Genomic DNA, 23,320 nt, shown 5'->3' on the forward strand with positions numbered 1-23,320 from the left:
ATACAAGAGTTGTTACATTCTTGTACAGCCACTAGTACGCGTAGCGTTTCGGGCAGGTCCCTGGAATACGATCCCCGCCGCGAAGAATCGTTTATTCATCCAAGTACACATTTTACTGTTGCGTTAAACAGAGGCTACAGTTAAGGAATTGCGCCCAGTAAATCCTCCCCGGCCAGGATACGAACCCATGACATAGCGCTCGCGCATCGCCAGGCGAGTGTCTTACCACTACACCACGGAGACTGATTGTAATGGATTTACTGTGAGGACGGTGCAAAATATATTAATTAAACTAACTTATTAACTTCGCTAGGATATAAATAAATAAATAAAATTGATGAGTGTGTATGGAAACTGAAATAAGTTTATTGAGGTAAAACACACACAAAGGGATGAGGTAGCTCAAGCTATTCTCACCCCGTTCAGTACATCGTGTTAATACATACATAGACACACATCACAAACAATAAACATATTACCAAACAATCTGAGAGATAAACATATACATTTCCTCCTTTCCTTCCAGTGTGTATGGGGGATGACGGGTCCCCTAGGGAGCCTGGCCTGAGGACGGGTCGTGGAGCAGCCTCTGTAGTGAAGGTGTGAGCAGCTGTGGCCGCCACCAGTTGTTTCATCCACTCACGTCTCTCCAACATGAGTTCTGACTCGCCCAGGTAATTGTTTAAATTGAGCGAGAAGTGCATAATATCTGCAGGTAATATAGGTGTTAAGTGTATTATGTACTTGTACTCCACCTGTGAGTACAAGGTGGGAAAAGGCTACTCAGGTATGGGATACATTAGCTCAGGAACTGGAGAGCAATATTCGTCTAGCCAAGTAATTTACAGGATTGATGAGCTAGTTGCAGAGGTAGCACATACTTTTAAGCAATGTTAAATTAACAGTTTTAGTTTGTATATTAGAGCCAATTTCCCATGACCATCCCAGTGACACGTATGACATCGTTCACGACATGCAATCTGGAATTCAGGGATTCCCAAGTGGGACAGAAACGGTTGGGCATGTTTCCTTTCACTTAATGTCTCTCTTCACTTAGCTGTAAATAGTTACCCAGGAGTTAAGGAACTGCTGCTGGGGAGGTTGTATCCTGGGGAGGGTCAGTAGTTCCTCCTTGGGGGAGAACCTTGATACAAGCCTAAAGTATATATGAATCCTCTGCACATCCTCTCATGTGTATTTTATATATATAAAATGCTGAACTGTAATATCAATCCTGACCTTAAAAGCTTCCTAGACGGTTGTAACAGAACTCGTGGGTATCACACCAGAAACAAATACCTATTTGATATTCCAAGAGTACGACTAAATCAAACTAGAAATGCTCTACAAATCAAGGGACCCAGAATGTGGAATGACCTTCCCAATCATGTTAAAAGACTGTACCTCTCTCAACCAGTTTAAGATAAAAACTAAATACTACTTAATTAACTCCATGTAACCTACCTTACCCCTAAATGTCAACCCATATCTACTATTTTAAACAATGCTCTTTGTCGACCAAATTGTATATTTGCTATTTTTCTGCCATGTTCCCCCCCCCCCTTTTTTTTATTTTCTCAACACAATTTATACTTTAATCTCAATTAGTATTAAGTTTTAGTCTTAGTTTTCCTGCCCGAAACGCTTTGCGTAATAGTGGCTTTAGGCATTGTATGTACTAGCTCTATCTATAAATCCATCAATGTTTGCATCTCACCTTGTATGTATGTACTTTACCTGAATAAACATTTGATTTGACATTTGATTCGATTTGATTTGATTTTGAATGCATATACCTGTACAGTATATCCAAATGGCCAACTAGAAAGGCAACAGTAAATATTTGTTTTAATTCATACGTTTAATTAATTTTATACATAGTGTTTAACAATCAATTTATCCAAGTAATTTTATTGAAATTTATATTTAAATATAAAAGGGTCCCGGTAGTACAGTCAGGTTCGTTCTCAATGTACAATCGAGAATTCCTGGTTCGAATCTTAGGCAGGTCAGAAATGGTTGGGCACATTTCCTTTCACCTAATGTGTCTGTTCACATAGCAGTATGTACATCCTCAGGAGTTAGTCAGCTTGTTGTGTGGCTGCATCCTGGGTGGGGTCAGTAATGTGTCCTTGGGGGGGGGGGGGGGCTCAATAAAAGTCAAACGTGTATGAATACACTCTGGCTTTCTGTTCCCCTGACACAAAATGAATTGTAAAATACATATTCTTGTAAATTGTTTCAAATTTATATTATTAAATGCAAAATTATAAAATATTTTTATGTTTACATGGTGTATTTCCATCTTAGCTGAATTTGTAAACTATAATAAATTGTGGTGGTTAAAACAATTAACACCACCTCTTCCCTATTGATCTTGAGTACAGTACATGGCAATTCCTTGTCAAGTCAGATAACACATTCGCTTTTGAACAAGTAAAGATTAGATTACATGTATATTAGCTGAGGTTGTTTTACTAATTGTTCATTTCCCATCTCTTTTGGTGTGTTATATTCTATTATAATTCGGTTTTGTATTTATTGCAATTCTGCACTGTATTTGTTAATCAAATGTTAACTGTTTTAACTGAAAGAGGAGTAACTTAGTCATAGAGCAATAACTGCTAACAGTGTTCAGAAAACACCATGTCTCCCTCTCTTCTGGGCCATATGCATCTATTACCCTCAGTTTCTTGATTCTGAAATTTCTCTTGCTTTGGCTATCCCCTAAATTTTATAAACTGTGCCTACTCTCAAGCTAAAAATTTTCATCCTAAACCTGCTTCCAACATTAGGAACCCCTGTGCTTTGCCTTCCCTTTATATCTGAACTATAAAATTTCATTAATACCTTTGCTCTATTGGTGTAAAACTTTCCTTTTTAACAAAATCACTCAGTAACCTGAAATAGTAACCTGATCACATTGCTGCTTCTGGCATTTTTTAAATTTCCTGTTCCTCTTGTCCTTTCCAAAACTTTGGTGAAACTGGCCATACTCTTAAGGACAGAATTAAAGAACACATAAAGTGTTAAACTCGATGACATGAACAATGCTCACAATCTTATTGAGTCGACTCTCATAAACATTGTTGCCAACCAGAACCTTAGTCCTAGCTTTATTACTATTGTCTCTTGCCTTTCTCAGTTCATAGTTAAATACAGTACTCTTAATATAGCACCTGAAATGCTATGCGTGTTAGTGGTTTTGCAAGAATGTAAGAACATCAATGTTATGTACTCTCACAAACCCAATGTACTTCTTGTATATAAATAAATATATATACTGTATATACAGTATACGGTATAATATATGTATATAATAATATATATATCTCGGGCATGATCTGACTTGACTATCTGCCCCTCTGTGCTATCATTCTATCTCTTCAGTCCTTATCTTTTGATATGTCTAATTTGATTGTATTATTTTTTGTTTATTTACTTTTTGCATTTCTCTGATTTCTTTGTTTTTATTTCATCTCACAGAAAGCTGCTTATAGCTCAGTTTGATTGAGTTACTTTTCCACTGCCATCTTGCCTACTCTTGGCTCACCTAACCTCTTGCCTTATAATGGTTTCCTGTTCCTTTCTTACTCAGTTTAGACTTTATTAGGGTCCAGGACAAACCAAAACTTTATTGCTCTCATTTTACTTCACATGTGAGAGTTGTATTTTTTTTGTCAGGTTATTGTGACATTCTTTTCACAAGAACTATGGGGTTTCTGTACAATTCACTTGCAAAACTTACCTGAATCTAAGCTTATTAAGACACTCAAAGTATTAATAGTAAAATTCCTGTTCCCACAGGGTGATTTTCTCAACATTAACTACTTTGGTAAAATTTCCTGAAGTGACTAGAATGGGTGATCTAATTAATCATGTCAACTCAATCTGATTTGTGATAATAGTTTTTAGGTTGATAAATTAATGTACAGTATACAAAAAACAATGTTTCATTATACAATTTAATTACAAACATTTGAGGCATTCAAGGATTTGGTAGACACTTGACCTTTAATGCTGGGAAGATAAAGAAGATGGCTGTCTTCCAGAATTCCTCCCTGTATCCTTGGGGATTGAGAGCTGTTTGCGTCACTTGTATGGTGGGAAGTGAGGTTGCCATATCATTTTACAATAATTTTCTTCTACTTCATGACTTAAACCAAGTGTAAATTTAAATAATGTTGATAAGGTTATGAATAACTTTGAAGATACAGTAGCAGGCACTGTATTTTTCAATTGCTAAGAATAAAAAAATTCATTAAGTTTTAACAAACTGCTATATATTTCTTACATTATGTAATTTGATAGTTGGACAGTTTGTTTGCTTTCACATTTAATTTTCTACCAAGCAAGATATTATATCCTTTATAGATTTTAAATTTAGAAACAAAAACATTACCCAGGTAATGTATTCCAGTGCTTAGTGTAATAAGAGATGTAATTAGTAAGGGGTGTAGTAGGTGGCAACTGGGTGGTTGTCGTCAGGCAGGGAGGGAGGTCAAGGCTGGTGCACTAGTTATCTCCAGGCCACACTCCCACCAGTGTCTGCCTACCTCTCACACTCATCATGGCTAACAAAAGGTATTGTTCATCATTTACAGTATTTGATGACCAATAGGACTTCTTTCTGATGATGATGCTTTAATACAGTAGTGTATGTCCTAAATATTTGTGTGAAGACTCACAATAATGACTACGAAATAATTAAAAATGGTTTAAGCATCAAATGCCATAGTGAAATTATTCTTGAATATGTTTAATTCTTTCCTAGCTATTTAATACTGCACTGTTGTATACACTCTTGTGTTGTACTTTGTGAGAATATACTTTTCCAATGTACACCAACATGGTTGCAAAATGTTTTGCACCATAAATAAAGATAAAGTATAAATATGTTCAGTACTATATTTTACTCTATAACATGGTTGAATGATATTCAAATGCAGCAACAATACTAAGCGTGATGCTTAATGGATGCAGAATACAGTATAGTGGAACCTCAATAGAATGGAACCTTCGGTGGGACAGAATGAATTTGCTATACAAAACCATTAATAATATGTATCAGTGGGCCCAGATTGTTAACCCATTGAGCACAGTATCCAAGAGTGGTGTTAATTCAACATTGATTCAGGCATTGAATTGGTGTTGCTTTGGATATTATGCCCGCTGGGGCAACCTTAATAAAGTGGACTGATTTTGACCCACCATTTTTTCATTTTTTGTTAGCAAAGTTTTTGTAATTTATATTTTCATATTAAGCATTATTTACTTATAGAGGATTATGTATGTATATATTACTGTATATTTATCATTATTCATAGCAAAACAAATTCCCAAAATGTTTGGTTGTGAAAAACTGTAGAAGTTTGATAAAATTTGCACCTTGAAAGATCAGATACAGTCTGGCTCCAATTACATCTAGATTTCACTTTACCCTGCATTCTGTAAATTTAGACCTCCATATAACGTATTTTAGAGGGGATTGCAATCTACCCAGCCTACTCGCCAGTCACCAACATATCTATCTATCCACACTGCCTGTCCGCTTGCCTGCCCACTCACCCAGCCAGTCCACCAACCCAGCCATCCTCCCTGTCCATGCACCTTCCCACTCCGCCTGTCTTCCAGCTGGCCACCAATCCATCCACCTATCTACCCACCCAAAACTGCCCACACAGCCAGCCTACCCGCCCACCTGATTGTTAGCTAGCCCACCCATCCCGTTCCGCCCACCCACCTGCTAACCCTGCCTGTCAGTCCTGCCTGCCAGCCATTCTGTTTCCACCCCCCACCCACCCTCCCCGCCCGCCTGCCCACTCTGCCCACCAATCCACCCATCAGTCAGCCATCACTGACACAATGCGTGTATATGAAGCCAACATGGTGCACGGATGTTCCTTGATTGTGCAGATATGTCCAACAAAGTCACAGAATGAACACCCCAGCCTCGTGACAAATCAAAACAATGGGAACAATGGGTTGTGAATCTGTGAAGCCACAGAGTAGAAGGCACTAGAGTGGTGGTGCCTGACACATTCAGTGGGCATACAAGGCCATCTCCCACCCCGGGCTGGTGCGAGGCCTGGTATACCGCTTCCTTGCTTCCCGAACTTAGTTTGTGAAGCGTGAAACTTCAACCCCGATTGTGAAACTGGAACTTTTGAATAACTTAAGTTTGCAAACCAAGTGGCTGTCTTGTAGTAGCTTCAGGGAGCCACCAGGGCACACCCAGAAATTGGTATTTCATAACATTCAGAGCTGATTTTATGATATAAAAAATGTACTAGTGGGCCCCCTGGTGCTGGGTGAAGGGCTAGGCCCTTTGGCCCTGCCCTTACATTTCGTGTTTCTAGAAAAGTTTCTAGCAGTCTCCGTGGTGTAGAGCAGTCTCCGTGGTGTAGTGGTAAGACACTCGCCTGGCGTTCCGCGAGCGCTATGTCATGGGTTCGTATCCTGGCCGGGGAGGATTTACTGGGCGCAATTCCTTAACTGTAGCCTCTGTTTAACGCAACAGTAAAATGTGTACTTGGATGAAAAAACGATTCTTCGCGGCAGGGGATCGTATTCCAGGGACCATAGGATTAAGGACTTGCCCGAAACGCTACGCGTACTAGTGGCTGTACAAGAATGTAACAACTCTTGTATATATCTCAAAAAAAAAAAAAAATGTAAATTAAGCTTTTTAGTTGATCTCTTCATGTGGAAGGTTTCTAATTTCTGGGATTAAGTGTCATTCTTCTATGTATGCATTAAAGTAAATAATGTTCATTCTATAGTACAGATCAAAACTGAATTGTATAATCTAAATGAGGTCTAATGGGGGCAAGATAACAAGAACAAGATAAAGCTGAAGAATAATATTAGATGTCTCATTGTTAATGCTTCTAGAAATAAATCCCAGTGTCCTATTTGTTTCTAATTCTGTAGCAGTGGAAGAAAACCCACAGTACAGTACTATAAAGTACAGTACAATACTGTAATTCAATACCCAGAATTGGCGGAAGAGGATAACCAAACTGGCTTGTCAGGAAACCCTATGAGTGATAATTTAAAGGCATTAACTGTTTAGGAAAATTTTTAAAAATAATTCTTTGATTTCTAGAGTTCCATGTGATGTGAAGGTGGAAACATCTTCATCCGCATCTGGATATGATGGCATTATCCTGGTGACAGACTCCCTGGATAAACTTACAGGGGCTTTGGACAACCTTCTGGCTCCCCTTAAAGCTCAAGCTGAATTTGGTGAGATCATCTTATCCTAAGGCTTGTGCATTGTAATACAGTAACAAAATTAACTAAGGGTAGGGAATTGAAGTTTTTACCTATACTGTTTTTTTCCTAGAGTGATGAGTATAATGATAGGAATTTATAAGTCCACATGTCTATCATAAAGTTTATAATGCCCTATAAAATTGTTTCGTACAATATCATAACATTGTACACAGCTGTGATGTAGGTAACATGTAATGCAGTCGGGTTAGTTCTTGACTCTATTGAGAATTCCAGGTTTGAATCTCAGACAGGACAGAAATGGTTAGATGCTCTTCCTATTGCCTAATGCATCTGTTCACCTAGCAGCAAATATACTAACCCAGGAGTTAGTCACCTTGTTGTGTGGTTGCATTCTGGGTAGGGTCACTATTTGACCTTGTGGGGGTTGGGGACCTCGATATACAATTTAACATATATATGTACACTGGCTGCCTGTTCCCCTGGACACAATGAATTATTAATGCCAGTAGGCATACACATGGAATTTAAAAAATTGAGGTGAAATGTCAAATTTTTGCATTAAGCACAGTATCTAAAATTTAAATCTATACTGCAGATAGCCTATAGGAGCAAATGGCTTCCTACCCCTGTTAGGAGTATTGGAGCTTTCCCTCCCACACTATACTATTGATTTTCCCCTGAATACAATATGCTGATTAATTTATTACTGTAACTGCTGGCAGAACATTGGTAAAGGTTAATAAACAGTAATATCTCCCTTTCCCTTAAGGATAAGTACTTTTGTACTCTGCAGGGAGGTATTCAACTCTTCTAAACCATATTCTTGGATATACAATGTATTCATAGTTTCAGAGTTAACATGATTGGAATGTAAGGCATCTTGCCCAAACTGCACCATAGTTCTTTTGGATATTTTTTTTTAACAGTTAAATTTGGTGTACTCTGCAGGAATAGTTATGATTATTGCAATTGTTAGTAACTTTCTCTCATTGATTACATACCCTGAGATCTTGAGAAGCCATGTCTTAAAGTTCTAACATCTAAAACAAAAAATGAAGTACAGCACCTGTATCAGGGCATGCTTTTTATAGCATCGAAGAATTTGTTGGTACAATACTGTACCTGGAAATAAGGCAGTATCCGTATATGGAATACAGTATAAAATAATGCAAGACTTGGTATTTGGTTTACTACGTCAATTGGCTAATTTTCAAAGTGGTAGGTATTTGTATTAATAATATCTGTATTCAGTGTTCAATAGTCATCGCAGCTTAGTGCCTTCTTTTGAGAATTACTGTCCTGTACTTGCTTAAGAATACCCATACTGTATAGGTACTTAATGTTATTTGTACTGCAAGGTGTTGTTATTAAAAGTACTATACTGAAGTTTCTACATTTGCTTTAAATTTTAATGTGGGCAAAGTACACAAAATGTCACTTGATTAATCAGGTCACTGATTGATGTTGGGCCTGGCCAGTAATTGGATGGATGCCTACACAGACAGCCTTGTCACTGGCTAAGGAGCCTAGATAAACTTGGCAGGCTTTCTGTTCCTGACTGGTACATTATACTATATCAGTAAAACATACAATACAGTACATGAATAAAAAGACACTTCACTCTTATAAATACAGTATTCATATTGGTATCATGTAAAGGTGAAGAGTTGAATTTACAATAATTCTTCATGGTCTTTGTATCCTGAGATATGCTGACATAAGGGAATGTTTACATCTTCCTCGATTACAAGACCAGTTTGCTTTACATTTTTCACTGTATATTGCATTATAACTTAGTACAGTACTGTATAAGAAATTTGTGTTATGTTTGTGTGTTTTTAAGAAAATATTTGACCATTATAGTACTGCTTAATTGGTAAAAAAGACATTTGTTAACAGTATTAGATATTGATAGCATTCATGACTGAGAACTGATAAAATTTTATTTTCTTCCTTTAGATGAATCCTTGGTAAAAGATGGTGCTTGCGTGAAAGTAAATGTTCCAGCTAATCGCCTTGTGTATGCACCAACTGGGCCTCTTACCCGTGATTATGATGATGTGCGAAGGTTTGCAGATGCAGCTGAATCCGGGATAAAAAGGTTAGTTCTAGGATATGCATGACTTCCTAGTAACAAATGTATACATGCTTTGCTAGAAGGTTACAAATATTTAGTAATTACTGTCTACTTTTGTTAATCCAAATCAAAAGGGGCCATCCACATTCAAGTTAGATGAGCATTTGACTTAGAAATAGACAAATGTCTTACTTGAATATTCTAAAAATGAACAGATTTGCAGTTCTTTGTACCACAACCAACATTCAGAAATTTGTATTTCCACATGGAAAAACTTATCGTTTACCTGGTTGCTTCTGCCATTTACTCGAAAACAAAGCATTTAACCTTTTAACTTGAATTTCTGTTTTGGTTAAAAATTCAAGAAACTCGAATGCAAATTCATTTGGGGTTACCCCAGGTTTGGATTACCAAGCTCTTATAGTACTAATTATATACCAGTGTGGTAATTTGTTGTCATACGGTGAAAATTAGTTTTGTGTTATTAGTTATCGAAAGGGAGTACTGTAGTTGGTTTTTATGTTTCTTGTAGGGGAGAAAAAAAAAGAGATTCTTGGGGCATGTAAAGTGCTTGATACCTCATGGTGTTATGTGAGCAGTGCCAGCCTGTTTTAGCCTTCCCTGACACAGTGTGCTTTGACTTTGGAGTGGTTTGGCTTTTCCTACCATTTGCAAGTATTATTTTGGTTCTGCATGCAGCACTAGGTAATTGTTGGTTATTTGAAAAACAGGAGGAAGCAAATGGGATGCCACTTTCCACACGTTCTCTTCTACGGTTTGTGTACTATAGTTACAAGTTTTTTGTTGTTGTGAACAGACTTTGCTGAGCACTGTCCTATAGGACGTAAAAAGATAAACATTTGTACGCATACCTCTGCAGAGCCCAAACAAGATGGAATATGTACGCTCCAGCGTAGGCCCAGAAGACAGACTGCTAGTGTTAGTTGAAGTGCAGGTTATTAACATTCCACTGTATTAAGTAACAAGTAGACTGTGTAGTATAATCTCTTGTCAAGGTATCTACTCCACAAAATAGTCACCTGCTATAAAAACCTTATGCTCTATGATATTTTTAAAATTTCTTTGCTTTCATTGATTTTTGTATTTTATTGATTATTTTTGTATAAAAAAAAGTGATGTGCTGTTCTGTAACTATATTTTATACAATTAACTTAAATTCTCTTTTGTTTCTGCAGAGGTTTAAAAGTTGGGATGAAACGTCCACTACTTGTACGTGCCCCAGACCAGAGCTTCCCTCATGCTGATCTTGTTACGTTACTTGGGGCTCTTCACGCTCTTTATGTTCCACTTGAGGTATGAATCTGTATTTTCTCTGAATTCCATTAAATTTCTCTACTAATATACTTCAATTCAGCTATCAGTTTATTACTTGTGTTTAATTCATATATTGTAAACTGTAGTGAAACTATACGTGAAGTAATGATGACAAAGTGCAGCCCCTTTTATTTCAGTAACTGAATAAATTCTTGAACACAAAGGATTTCGTAATTTTTTGTTCATTCTTCCATCGACTTGGACTAGTCAGTAGAGCGACAACTTCACTCCCTGCAGGTTGGCATTTGATCCCTGATGGTCAAAGTGATGGGGCATCATTTCTTCACTCTTCTCTATCCCAGCTCTTATTCTGCTCTTGTAGCCTTTCCAAGTGCTATATAGTCATCCTGACTTTGTGCTTTCTCCTCATAATTTCCTTTGCTTCCTTCTTCAACCGACATGATAGGTATGGCCATGTACGTGCATGTACTTGGATAGACATTATAGATACAGGCATTAGGAGAATGGCTGCATATCATCTGCATTGAAATGTGTGTAATTACCCTGTACACCCCATACATACCTTTCCTTTCAGATTTATCCAGTCAGTCTCCTAATGCCTCTTCACATGTAATATCCCTTTCCATTAATAACTCATTATGCACATACCTTTGCCCTTGTGGTGTTGTCTACCTTCATAATGAACATCATTTCCCTAATTCCCACTTTCATGGGATGTGAAGCCATTTGCTAACAGGAGATGGAATAATAATTTAGGAAAAAGATGAGTAAAAGTATTATATATCAATGCACATATATTACCACTGGGCAGCATCATGGAAAGCAAACCCCACCACCATCAGAATAGCAAATCATTCACAGGAATATTGCATTTGCTTCATAGACTAGGTGTAAAGTGCTCAGTGTGAATTACCATCAATAAAATGGCAATCATTCTCTCTTAACAAACTGCTTCCACTAAGCCTTGTTATTTATAATTATACATACACTTCACAATTCAAACACAGGTCCTTGGGACACTAGTAGACTTGTTTTTATTCTTCTTTGGTAATGTATTGTTTCTGATTGCCTGACTGAACCTGTTTTTTATAGTACTTACTTGAAACAATTCCAGCTCTTACTGTTAATACTGTAAAATAAATAAATGTATGTACTCGCCGAGTTGTGCTTGCGGGGGTTGAGCTTCGGCTCTTTGGTCCCGTCTCTCGATCGTCGATTAACTGGTGTACAGGTTCCTGAGCCCATTGGGCTCTATCATATCTACATTTAAAACTGTGTGTGGAGTCAGATTCTATCACATCACATCCTAATTCTTTCCATTTGTTAACTACCCTGACACTGAAAAAGTTCTTTCTAATGTCCCTGTGGCTCATTTGTATACAGTACTAAGTTTCCATCTGTGTCCCCTTGTTAGCATACCACCCATGATAAATAGTTTATCTTTATCTACCCTGTCTGTATGTATGAATGTATGTATTTACTGTATTTACTTTTCTTTTTTAGATAAGAGAGGATGTACCTGAGAAAGCATCAACAGTTTCTTCACTGGGCTTTTTAGGTGACAACAAAATGGTTCAATTAGCCCTTGCCTTGGAGAGTGGAAAGTAAGTATTAGTTATTTATTTAATTTTGCTGCTTACAGCTACTGTACGACACCTGTGACTGACCCTTTCACATTATTATCTTCTTGCTGAATATTTCATTATTTTATTTAAAAAAATATATTTCCATAAGACTTTAACAGAATTTTATTTACTTGAACTTGACTGCATTTTCAGTTCTTAATTAATTTTACCAATTGTAATTTTTGTTTATTATATATATATATATATATAATTTTTTTTTTTTTTTTTTTTTTTTTTTGAAATTATATATATATATATATATATATATATATATATATATATATATATATATATATATATATATATATATATATATATATATCAGTATATATATATATATATATATATATATATATATATATATATATATATATATATATATATATATATATCAGTATATATATACAGATTTACGATGGTAATCCGTTCCCAGAGACGTATCGTAAGTCGAAGCGATTTTTCCCATAAGAAATAAAGGGAATTGAATTAATCCATTACACCCCCCAAAAAATATTAACTTAAAAATACATTTTATACTGAATACAATTTTTTTTCTATAACTACAATACCATACATATGTTTATCTTGCCTATATGGAGGACTCTTGATGACATGTGGAAGATGGTGATGAGGAGGAGAGGTGTTACTGTTTGGAAGGGGAGTCCCCTTGCATTACAACATCAAGCAGTGATGATTTCTCTGGGGTACACACTCCTACATTTTGCCTGCATACCACTAGGACCTAGTTGTGGTTCACCGCTTGTTTGTCTCACTAAAAATTTGTCTATACGATTGTACTTTAGAACATATTATCTGCGACTCGTTATTAAGCTGGAAAAGTTGTGCTTGATTTTTGTTATGGACAAGTGCAACAGATATACAGTGGCACCTCGACTTACGATTGCCCCAACTTACGATAATTTCGAGTTACGATGTAAATTTGATTTAAAAATGCGACTCGACATCCGATGGTGTCATCGACTAACGATATTTGTTGGTACACGTTCGGGTCGACTGAGCGCGTGGGTCCCGGTCACGCGGGCCGACCTGCCCTGCCTCGGTTTACTACAGCTTAGTGACAATCACGCCTATAAGAAATTCTGTTTTTGTGGTGATTTTTTGCATTTTGGACATAAAAGTAATTATTATATATCGTGTAATTATTATATATATGGGTTCCAAGAAAGTCAGTGGTAAGGTTCAACATATGAAAACCCATGTAAGGATAACCATAGAGCAAAAACAGGAGATCATTCATAAATATGAAGATGGTGTGCGGGTTGTTGAACTAGCTAGGCAGTACAACAAATCTCAGTCAACAATATCCACCATACTGGCTAAGGAAAAAAAAACATTGAGTGCTAAAGTGGCAAAAGGTGTATCAATAATCACAAAACATAGAACACAAACACTTGAGGATGTTGAGCAGTTATTATTAATTTGGATACACAGCAAGGAGTTAGCGGGTGATAGTTTCAGAGGCCATCATTTGTGAAAAAGCAAGGAAATTACATGAAGACCTTTTAAAGAAAACCCCTGGAACGAGTGATGCAAATGCGAAAGAGTTTAAGGCGAGCAGGGGATGGTTTGAGAAATTTAGAAAAAGAAGTGGCATTCCTAGTGTTGCGAGCTGGTGGAGGAACACAGCGAAGAACTGACCACCAAAGAACTTCACAAGGAGCAGCAACAAGAGACAACTGAGGAAATTTCTTCAGGGGAGGAGACAGTACAGAATGTCCCATCCTCATTAATTGAGAAAATGTGTGCAGCATGGGAAGAATTGCAAACTTTTGCTGAAATGACTCGCCCAAATCACTGTGCAGTAGGCCGTTGCCTTAACCTTTTAATGACACTGTGATGCCTCACTACAGACAAAAATTAAAACATATGGAAAACAAAAATCTCTGGAAAGATTTTTAGTGAGACAAACAAGCAGTGAATCACAACCAGGTCCTAGTGGTATGCAGGCAAAACGTAAGAGAGTGTGTACCCCAGAGAAGTCATCACTGCCTGATGCTATAATGGAAGGGTAACAGTAACACCTCTCCTCCTCTCCTCCCCCCCTCCTCACCATCTTCCATACGCATCATGAGTCCTCCATAAAGGTAAGATAAACATATATACTGTATTGTAGTTAGAAAAAATATTGTATTCAGTATAAAATGTATTTGTAAGTTAATATTTTGGAGGGTGGGGAATGGATTAATTCGATTCCTTTTATTTCTTATGGGAAAAATCGCTTCGACTTACAATATTTCGACTTGCAATCCGTCCCTGGGAATGGATTACCATCGTAAGTCGAGGCCCCACTGTATATGAAATTGATAATGTTGAAATTATATTAATCTTTTGACTGTTGCAACCATTATTTTAAAAACAATTTTTTTAATAAACTTGAAGCATTTTAAAGGTATTCTTATTACCTCTTATTATTCTTATATATTATTAAACTTGTATGCTGCTTTTTTTTCTTTTCAGGACAGTGGCACGAGATATTGGGGGATCAGATCCTGAACGCATGGCACCACCTAGGGTTGAGGAGTATGTGAGGAATGTATTCCAAGGAACCAATGTGTCAATGGAGGTTGTGTCTGATGATGCTAAGCTCTGTAAAGAATACCCCTTATTCTCTGCTGTCAATAGGTGTGCCAAAGGTATGTCAGACAAAAGTATTGTTCTTCTCAAGCTATGGAAATTATTTTGTAAATAACAGAATGGAATTGTATAATTTGTAGCATTTTTAATGTGCTACATTTGTAACATTTTAAGAAAAAACTGGTTTAATTTTATTTATATGTACATTATTAAGATGGATTTTGTTTTAGTACAGTACAGTGTAATATACAGTGTAATCTTAAAAATCCAAAATTTAATGTTATTGTATTATATAGACCATTTTGACCTACTAGTGACACTAAAAAGTGTTGAGTGAACCATAAAGAGCAGTATATATAAATACAATACAGTATATATAAAACAATGACCTGGCTAGGCAAGTAATTGGGTTTTACATCTCACTGCATTCATTTAAAAGAATATGCTTCGACAACAAATGCCATTCAGCATGCATGAATGCACCCATCCATCCCAACCAATTTGGACAGGGCTTAAATTGCAAAGTCCTGTCCAAATTTTGTAGTTTGTAGTTTAGTAGTTTATGCATTTGTATTTAGCACTTTAATCTCATATAGTAGTGTGCTGGAATGATCTTGCTGAACTTGGATTGACAGGTGTACTACGTCACCGGGGCCGTGTGATCTACCTAACTTATGAAGGTGTTGGGCCAATTGAACGTACTCTCATGTTGGTTGGTAAGGGTGTAACATATGACACTGGTGGAGCCGACATCAAAGCTGGAGGTGTAATGGCTGGCATGCACAGAGACAAATGTGGAGCAGCTGCTGTGGCTGGATTCATGCAGATTCTTGCCAAGCTTCAGCCACCAAATTTAAAGGTAATGGTTGCTTCTATTCTAGCTGTGGCAGGGAATAATAAAATATGCCTTATAGCCTATTATAGAGATGCATTATATTGCTTTCTTGCACTGATACAATGTATTCAGTTTTTGGATTTGGAGTGAAAGCTTAATTTCTTGTCACACTCAAAATTAAAACCAACCATATAATGTTATAGAAATTGATCCTTTTGATGCTCATCATATACAGACGGCAACAATGCAACCAAAATAATATATTGCAAGGTAGTTATTGTTTAATTTTTTTAATGAACAGAGCTTTAGTACATTCTAGTTTATCAACAGAGTGCAGTTACTTTATGTATGTATGTATTTATTTACATATTTATAAATCATAAACAATAGAGCTGTCAAAGCCTGAAAGGTAGGAAATTGTAAACAAAATTATAAATAGTAGCCAGGTTAACACCACACCCCTAATGTAACTTTGCAGTTAGTGCACCTTTGTTGATAGTCTTTAAAGTTTAAACTTTTTGTGGTATTAATGAAATCTGTTTATTCCTTGTAACACTGCTACAGCCATAACTGAACCAGCAGGACTGTACTGCATGGCAGCAGTTGTGGACACTTAACTGGCTGGTTCAAATTTTTTATAATTTTTAGATGATTTGTATAACATGGAGGCAAGTCATGAAAGGTTATTTCTCATTTTGACGTTAATTTTTTTCTTTTCATCTCTTTATTTGTACAATATTGCCAATAATGTACGGATAAGTTCTGAATAAAAATATTTACAGAAAAAACTAGGCAAAAAGTTCATGCTGGCATTTCATTAATGTTGGTGCCTGATTGCTTTTAACAACCTCTTCACTATTTTCTGAAATTGATTTGCTATTTTTATATAAATAAACATTTTATTAATAAAAACACATTACAGTATACATTTTCAAATTACTGTATATGAGCCAGTATATAAATGTTATGACATACATGAGCTAACCTTGTTAAGCCAGAACACAGCTGGCAGTTATGTGGTGATCGTACCAACCAGCATTTCATTTGTATGCTGTTGACATGTGCCTAAAATTTATTACCTTTCCTATAACAGTTTATTCTAGCTTTCATCATATTTTTTGTTTTTATTCATTTGGTAAATATTGGATGGTAAGTATGTACACAAGTCTTTGTGAAGGTGTAAAAATACTTGAATAATTAATGTTAATGGTATTGAAGTCAAGGATCTGAACAGTTATAGGCAGCTCTATATTAATACAGATGAGAGGTGAGAGCAAGTGGGCATTCCCACCTGCCTTGTTACCTGTCCACACCAACACCCACTCTCCCTCTTTTATGCCTGCCTTCCCTATGTCACCCACTCTTCCACCTGCCTGCCCTAATAGTCACCCACCTTTTTTAATGCCTGCTTGCTTACTCAACATCTGCCTGCCCACTCATCCTCCCTCCACTGATGTGAGTTGAAGAGTAAATGATTATCAAAAGATGACACCAAGTCAGGAAGACTGTTTAAGAATTCTTAAACATCTTGTATTACTTCTTTAGCCTTAGCATACATTCTCACTTAAATCAGCATTCACTGGTACTTTAATTATATGTATCAATTTGCTATGAAAATATTTTTATGTATAAAAATATGTTCAGAGCTACAAAGTATATCCTCCTCATTCTAAATTGGTCTTGTTTATCTTAATTCAGGTGATTGGTGCCATGGCAATGGTACGAAACAGTGTGGGATCAGACTGCTATGTAGCAGATGAAATCATCACTTCCCGTGCTGGAGTACGTGTACGGGTTGGAAACACTGATGCAGAAGGGCGAATGGCTATGGCTGATGTTTTGTGTCATATGAAGGAAATGGGTATCAAAGAAGTAAGAGAAATAATCATAAAGATGTTTGGAGTTGTTCATCCAATTTTGGGGCTCATTTTAACTTAATATTTACAATCATGTTTGATTTTAAGCATTTTGTTGGCTAATAAATGTCTGACATTACATGTTTAATTTTTAAGTTGCAAATTCTGTATCAGTTTATTGAACAGCTATCAAGCTTGTTTGTTGACCAGACCACACACTAGAAGTTGAAGGGACGACAACGTTTCGGTCCGTCCTGGACCATTCTCAAGTCGATCTGGTCAACATACTTCAGCCACGTTATTGTGACTTATCGCCTGCAAGCTTGTTTGGTTTTTCCGTTTATTTCTTGCAATCTTTCAGTGGAATTTTAGTAGTCTCGAGAATACCTACTTATATATAATTTAAACTTCAGTCACTAAAATGATAATAAAAGGAAGACCTTATTCAGATTAATCAGTATGTCCCCCTGGAGCCCATTTTTAGGACCAGTTGAAACTTGGTGAATGGGTAGGATTTGAGGGATATTATTCCAGTAATAAGCTTCTGCTCCAAATGTTTGTTAATATTATAAGACAGCATTATTTTCTAAAATGTTTCAGGTAAATCCATATCTAATGACGATTGCAACACTCACTGGCCACTGTGTCTTAGCACATGGTGAAGCTTATTCAGCTATAATGGACAATGGCCCAGCTCACTTATCCAGTATGGCTCAGACATTACAGGCTGCTGGAGAAGAAGTTGCTGATCCATTTGAGGTAAGCAAGTGAGGCATGTAACGGTAATGTAAACATAATTGTGGTATTAGATCTTTGATTTTAGTATTTTTGGGGAAAATTGTTCTGATGCAGTAATAAAAAGTATAATAGTGTTTTATTTAATACATTGAGAGCAAGTCATCATTTATTCCACAAGGCAGTATTTAAGAAGCCAAATCTGGTTGTTTTAAGATACTTAAGACAGATAAAGCAAGAATGAATAAACTCTCTTGAGATTACCCTTTCATAAACATGGCCATTCTTGCTTCAACAGTTTGGTCTTTTTACAAAATTCCCGGGTTGACAATGTCCTTATTGTTTATAAATGTCAATGTGGTCTTTCTCCTTTTGTATCAAATAATTTGTGTAGTCTTCCAACTATCATTGCTCAAGTCACTGCTAATCTATCTATGATCTCCATTATACCAAGTTAAACATTAAATTTCAATGCTGTCTTGTCTTTCTCAACACAAACATAATTTAATTGACTTTGGCCTTTGCTTTTCCACTTCTGATCCTCATTCTGACATTGATCTTTAAAGTTCCTTTGACCTCAGAGACACCAGGAAGCTACTGAGGGCCAGCCTCAAGTTCGAGCACTGAATGTTAGGAAACTTTTTTTTGGACAGCGTCTGTAGCTCCCCATACCTGCTCTGTGGAGATCAGGAGCATTTTAAGGGGGGCGTAGTATTAAAATATGCAAAAGGGTCCAAGTTGAGCCCATGATTGGGCTGATGGAGTGACCACCATTCTCTCACACTTGAGAGAATGTGGTGACTCGAGAGAGAGAGAGGGAAGAACAGCATGGAGCTTAAAAACTAACCACATAACTGAAAACTATTATACCATATCTTAATTAATTAACATATCTTAATTAATGAAAGAGAAAAAGTTGAAATAAGGGAAATTATAGTTTGCCAAATGTTAACTATGCACTAGTATCCCAGTGCACCACCTGATGATTGATTGACAGTTGAGAGGCGGGACCAAAGAGCCAGAGCTCAATCCCCGCACGCACAACTAGGTAAGTACTCACCTGAACCCACCCATGCCTGCCTACCCACCTAAACCCACCCATCCTTAGGTCTTCTGTATATCATATTGACTAATGTTATATTATTGCCTCCACTTGACATAATCAATGTAAATAATTTCATATTGAGATATTTTGTTGCAGGTTAAAATCAAAGCAATATACACCAAGGGTAAATATAATGTTCCTGCAGATTTCATCCATCCGGCGTGAGGATTACGACTTTCACTGTGGTAAAAGTGTATATGAAGATGTACTCCAGTGTAACAATTTACCCTCGTCACGCACACCTCGTGGACACCAGACTCCCGCTGCATTTCTTGTAATGGCATCAGGTCTTGACAAGGTTAGTTGTTGTAAAGATTCTTTTCTCAATAAAAATGCACAGAGTAACTCGGCACCAAAAATACTTAATCCCTGCACTGCTCACTCTAATTTTCATGACCATTGCTGTCCAAAAAAAAAAAAAAAAAAAAAAACTTTTAATATTGTTAAAATGATCACAAGAAAATAAAAATACAATTTGACTTCCATTTGGCTGTTCATGGAGCAATTGCCCTGGGCCAGGCATTGAGTGGGAGTTGCCATGAAGATATTGAAATAACTACTGTATGTAAAAATGTTACCAATTGTTGTTTTTTCTGTTTTGTTTTTTACAGTAATATTAAGAGGGTGTCATTTGAGAAACATATAAGTGAACATTTCAGTGTTCCATAATTTTTTTTATATTGGTGTCAATAATATGCACACCCTATTACAGTAAAAACAAAAACAATACAACATACTGTTTTTGCTGTATTCCACTATATACACATGCTATATAAACATACATTTTATACACCATTATGAATCACTAAGAGTTCTGTGGGTGTGGTAATCTCATAATCCAAGCAGAGCATAGTGACAAGCTAGTTGCTTGCTGGCAACACCAAGCAAAGCAGTGCTTCCAGATATACTGTGCACATTCCTAACTAGCCACAACACTGCTATTATCAGCAGAATCCTTGTCACTAAATCTTGAATGTGAATCATTTTCTAAAAGAACATGCGGTCCCATTTCATAATGAATAGATGCACCAAACTGTGGCTGTCTGCCTAGTGCTGTGAGTATCGTAATCAGTATGGATAATTGGCAAGAGCATCCCAGGTTGTCACACAGTTGAAGGGGTTAGATACTATGGATGCAAGTATACATTAGTAAAGTATTCTTATTTTATGTAGAATTCTCTTGAAACGTTTATTCATCTGTACATTAATTAAAACTAGACTTTACTCTCCTGATATTAAACAGCAACATGCACATGGCATGTTGCAAAAGTGAAACTTTTTGCATTACATAGTACTTAGCAAACAGGCAGGCCCTTAACCATTTAGGACAATCAAAAATTATCAAAAGGTTTGCTGACGAGTCTTAAACACAAGTTGAAATATTTTGCCCGTTTTATCTTAGAGCCGATTTAAATATAGCACTTGTATTCTTACAGGGAGGGGAAAACTAAGCTTATTTGAGTACTGTCTACCATAATGTATAGTACACTATACATTGTAGAGATAAATAGAAGTACAGTACAGTAAAAGAAATAAGAATTTTTCAAATTGCAAGACTGAATTGTTGTAATGGTCATGTCTAGAATGCTTGAAAGATAAGACATGGTATGAAGAAAGCTGCCAAAATAGTTTTTGCACACGAATCATAACATAATTTACCCATAAAGTACTGTTTTACTTAATAATAATTCCATTAACAGTCATGTACCTTGTTTCATTTCAGCATGGCAAGGACAGCAGTCAGCCACTAAAATATTCCCATGTGGATATTGCAGGTTCATCAGGACCATTTCCTGGTTTTCCCACAGGTGCTCCAATTCTTGCATTAGCCAAAGCGTTCATACCTAGTGCCTTCTGATTTGTGTGTTGTATTATAATTGAAGAAGGGAGATATGGTAAGTGGCAAGAAAAATTCCCAAAAATGCACAGTAGTAGTCAAATGATAAGCTTTACACAAATTTAATACAGTATTGACTTTTTTCTGCACAGTACTTAAATTTTCTTAGTATTTATTATATTGGCATTACAATGTGTCAAATAGTAGACCTAAGTCTTAGAATGCAGCTGTGATATCCAGAGACTTTGAACTCGGTCCATTTTAAAGTACAGTACAGTATAATGCTTATTTTTCTAAACTTTTATATTGTTCTATTTTCCAATACTTATGCTGCTGCTCAACTTGAGAATAGAATTAAAGTATTATACAATGCACTAGAATGTAAAATTTTAACATTAAAATTTTTAAATAGTTTAAAGTTTTCAGATTCCTCAATATGATTATAACTATAGCTTTCATGTCTTATGTTTTTCAAAGTACATGTACTGTATTTATGAAAAATACATAAGGTAAGGGGGGGATGTTTTCGAGGTGCAGGAAAGGCTGCTACATTTTAAAATGAGCACAGAACGGAGAAAACACAAGGAGCCACCACACACACTTACTATAGCCAAACTAGCAACAAAGCTGGCAAAACAACAGTGCATTTTTGCAAGTTTAATCCCCATGGGAAGGGGACCTTTTGCTGGCCAATTTTTTTAATAGCAATGTTTAAGAGAAGAGGGGGGGGGGGGCAGGTGAATATGTTCACCTAAAAAAAAAAAGTACCCCTGGCATTCCTTCTCACAGACATACAACCCCCCCCCCCTTCCACAAATGGACATACGAACCCACACTAATGTATTTGTGAATTTTATGTAAATATGTACACCAATTCTTTCACTCTTGAGTGCTTTGTCAAGATCTGAATATGTGGTTAGGATAAGACTTTCATCTCAACGACTGATGCAGCTGCTACCCTGGACCCAATCCTCTTGACCATGTCACCTCTATTCCCAACTGCCAATGCACCTGTGATATTGTCACCTATGGAATTATGATAACTGGAGTTGTTATTAATAGGTGTGTTCATCTGGATGTTATCCCTCATAACTCTCTCCATACCCAAAGGAGAGCAGTTATTGGCACTACTTACATTCATTCAGATCTAATTTTTATTAACTTTTGAATCATTTTTCTTGTAAAGTTATCCTCCAAAGTAAAGCTTTTGTTACCAGCAAAAGTTTTCAAAGTATTTATTAGAACCCCTTCTAGTTTTAATATTTTCATTTTTATAGATTTCACACTTAAAATCAATATTGTGATCCTTTTCTCAACTATGGTTTGCTACAGCACTATTACTTCCCAGTTTGGTGCCTTCTTTTGATAATTGCTTGCTTGCTTACAGCACTATTACCAGCCATGATTCTATATGCTTTTTTGTGCTTCAATTTTTATATTAAGATTTTGCACTGTTTTCCCCACAAAGAGGGGGTAACAGCTTCATTGTTTCCTCCTTCATTGCAATGTGGGGGAAATAGTGCAAAAACTTTAGATCAAAATTGAAGAACAAAAAAGCAGCATATAGAATCATGGCTGGTAATAGTGCTGTAAGCAAGCAAGCAATTATCAAAAGAAGGCACCAAACTGGGAAGTAATAGTGCTGTAGCAAACCATAGTTGGGAAAAGGATCACAATATTGATTTTAAGTGTGAAATCTATAAAAATGAAAATATTAGAACTAGAAGGGGTTCTAATAAATACTTTGAAAACTTTTGCTGGTAACAAAAGCTTTACTTTGGAGGATAACTTTACAAGAAAAATGATTCAAAAGTTAATAAAAATTAGATCTGAATGAATGTAAGTAGTGCCAATAACTGCTCTCCTTTGGGTATAGAAAGAGTTAAAGGGGATAACATCCAGAGGAACACCTCTTATGTGGAATTATGGCATCACCGCAGGTGCATTGACAGTCTGGAATAGAGGTGACCTGGTCAAAAATGATAAGATTGGATCCAGGGTGGCAGCCGCATTAGTCGTTGAGATGCAAGTCTTAACCACATACCAGATCTTGACAAAGCACTTATGTGAGTGTAAAGTAATTGATGTAAATCTTTAGGTAAAGATTACAAATACATAAG

The 23,320-nt window shown here is 36.4% G+C and overlaps 1 protein-coding gene across 3 annotated transcripts; it reads left to right on the top strand.

The window, feature by feature from the left end:
• The first annotated feature begins 220 nt into the window (after positions 1 to 220).
• Positions 221 to 21,612, top strand: Dip-B (Dipeptidase B). Of its 3 annotated transcripts, XM_069304556.1 has the most exons (12): positions 221 to 262; positions 527 to 674; positions 7,109 to 7,248; positions 9,199 to 9,340; positions 10,513 to 10,630; positions 12,116 to 12,216; positions 14,716 to 14,891; positions 15,468 to 15,691; positions 17,366 to 17,539; positions 18,124 to 18,282; positions 19,509 to 19,661; positions 21,087 to 21,612. In XM_069304556.1, the coding sequence occupies exons 2-12, from the start codon at positions 655 to 657 to the stop codon at positions 21,219 to 21,221; spliced, it is 1,542 nt and encodes a 513-aa protein (XP_069160657.1). In that variant the 5' UTR covers positions 221 to 262; positions 527 to 654; the 3' UTR covers positions 21,222 to 21,612. The 3 variants fall into 3 exon arrangements, with proteins under 3 accessions (XP_069160657.1, XP_045606701.2, XP_045606702.2); XM_045750745.2 differs by lacking the exon at positions 221 to 262 and having other exon boundaries at positions 521 to 674; XM_045750746.2 differs by lacking the exons at positions 221 to 262; positions 527 to 674 and adding an exon at positions 4,443 to 4,584.
• Positions 21,613 to 23,320: the final 1,708 nt, after the last annotated feature.

This window comes from Procambarus clarkii, chromosome 52 (assembly GCF_040958095.1).
Source record: "Procambarus clarkii isolate CNS0578487 chromosome 52, FALCON_Pclarkii_2.0, whole genome shotgun sequence".
In the NCBI taxonomy this organism is placed as follows: Eukaryota; Metazoa; Arthropoda; class Malacostraca; order Decapoda; family Cambaridae; genus Procambarus; species Procambarus clarkii.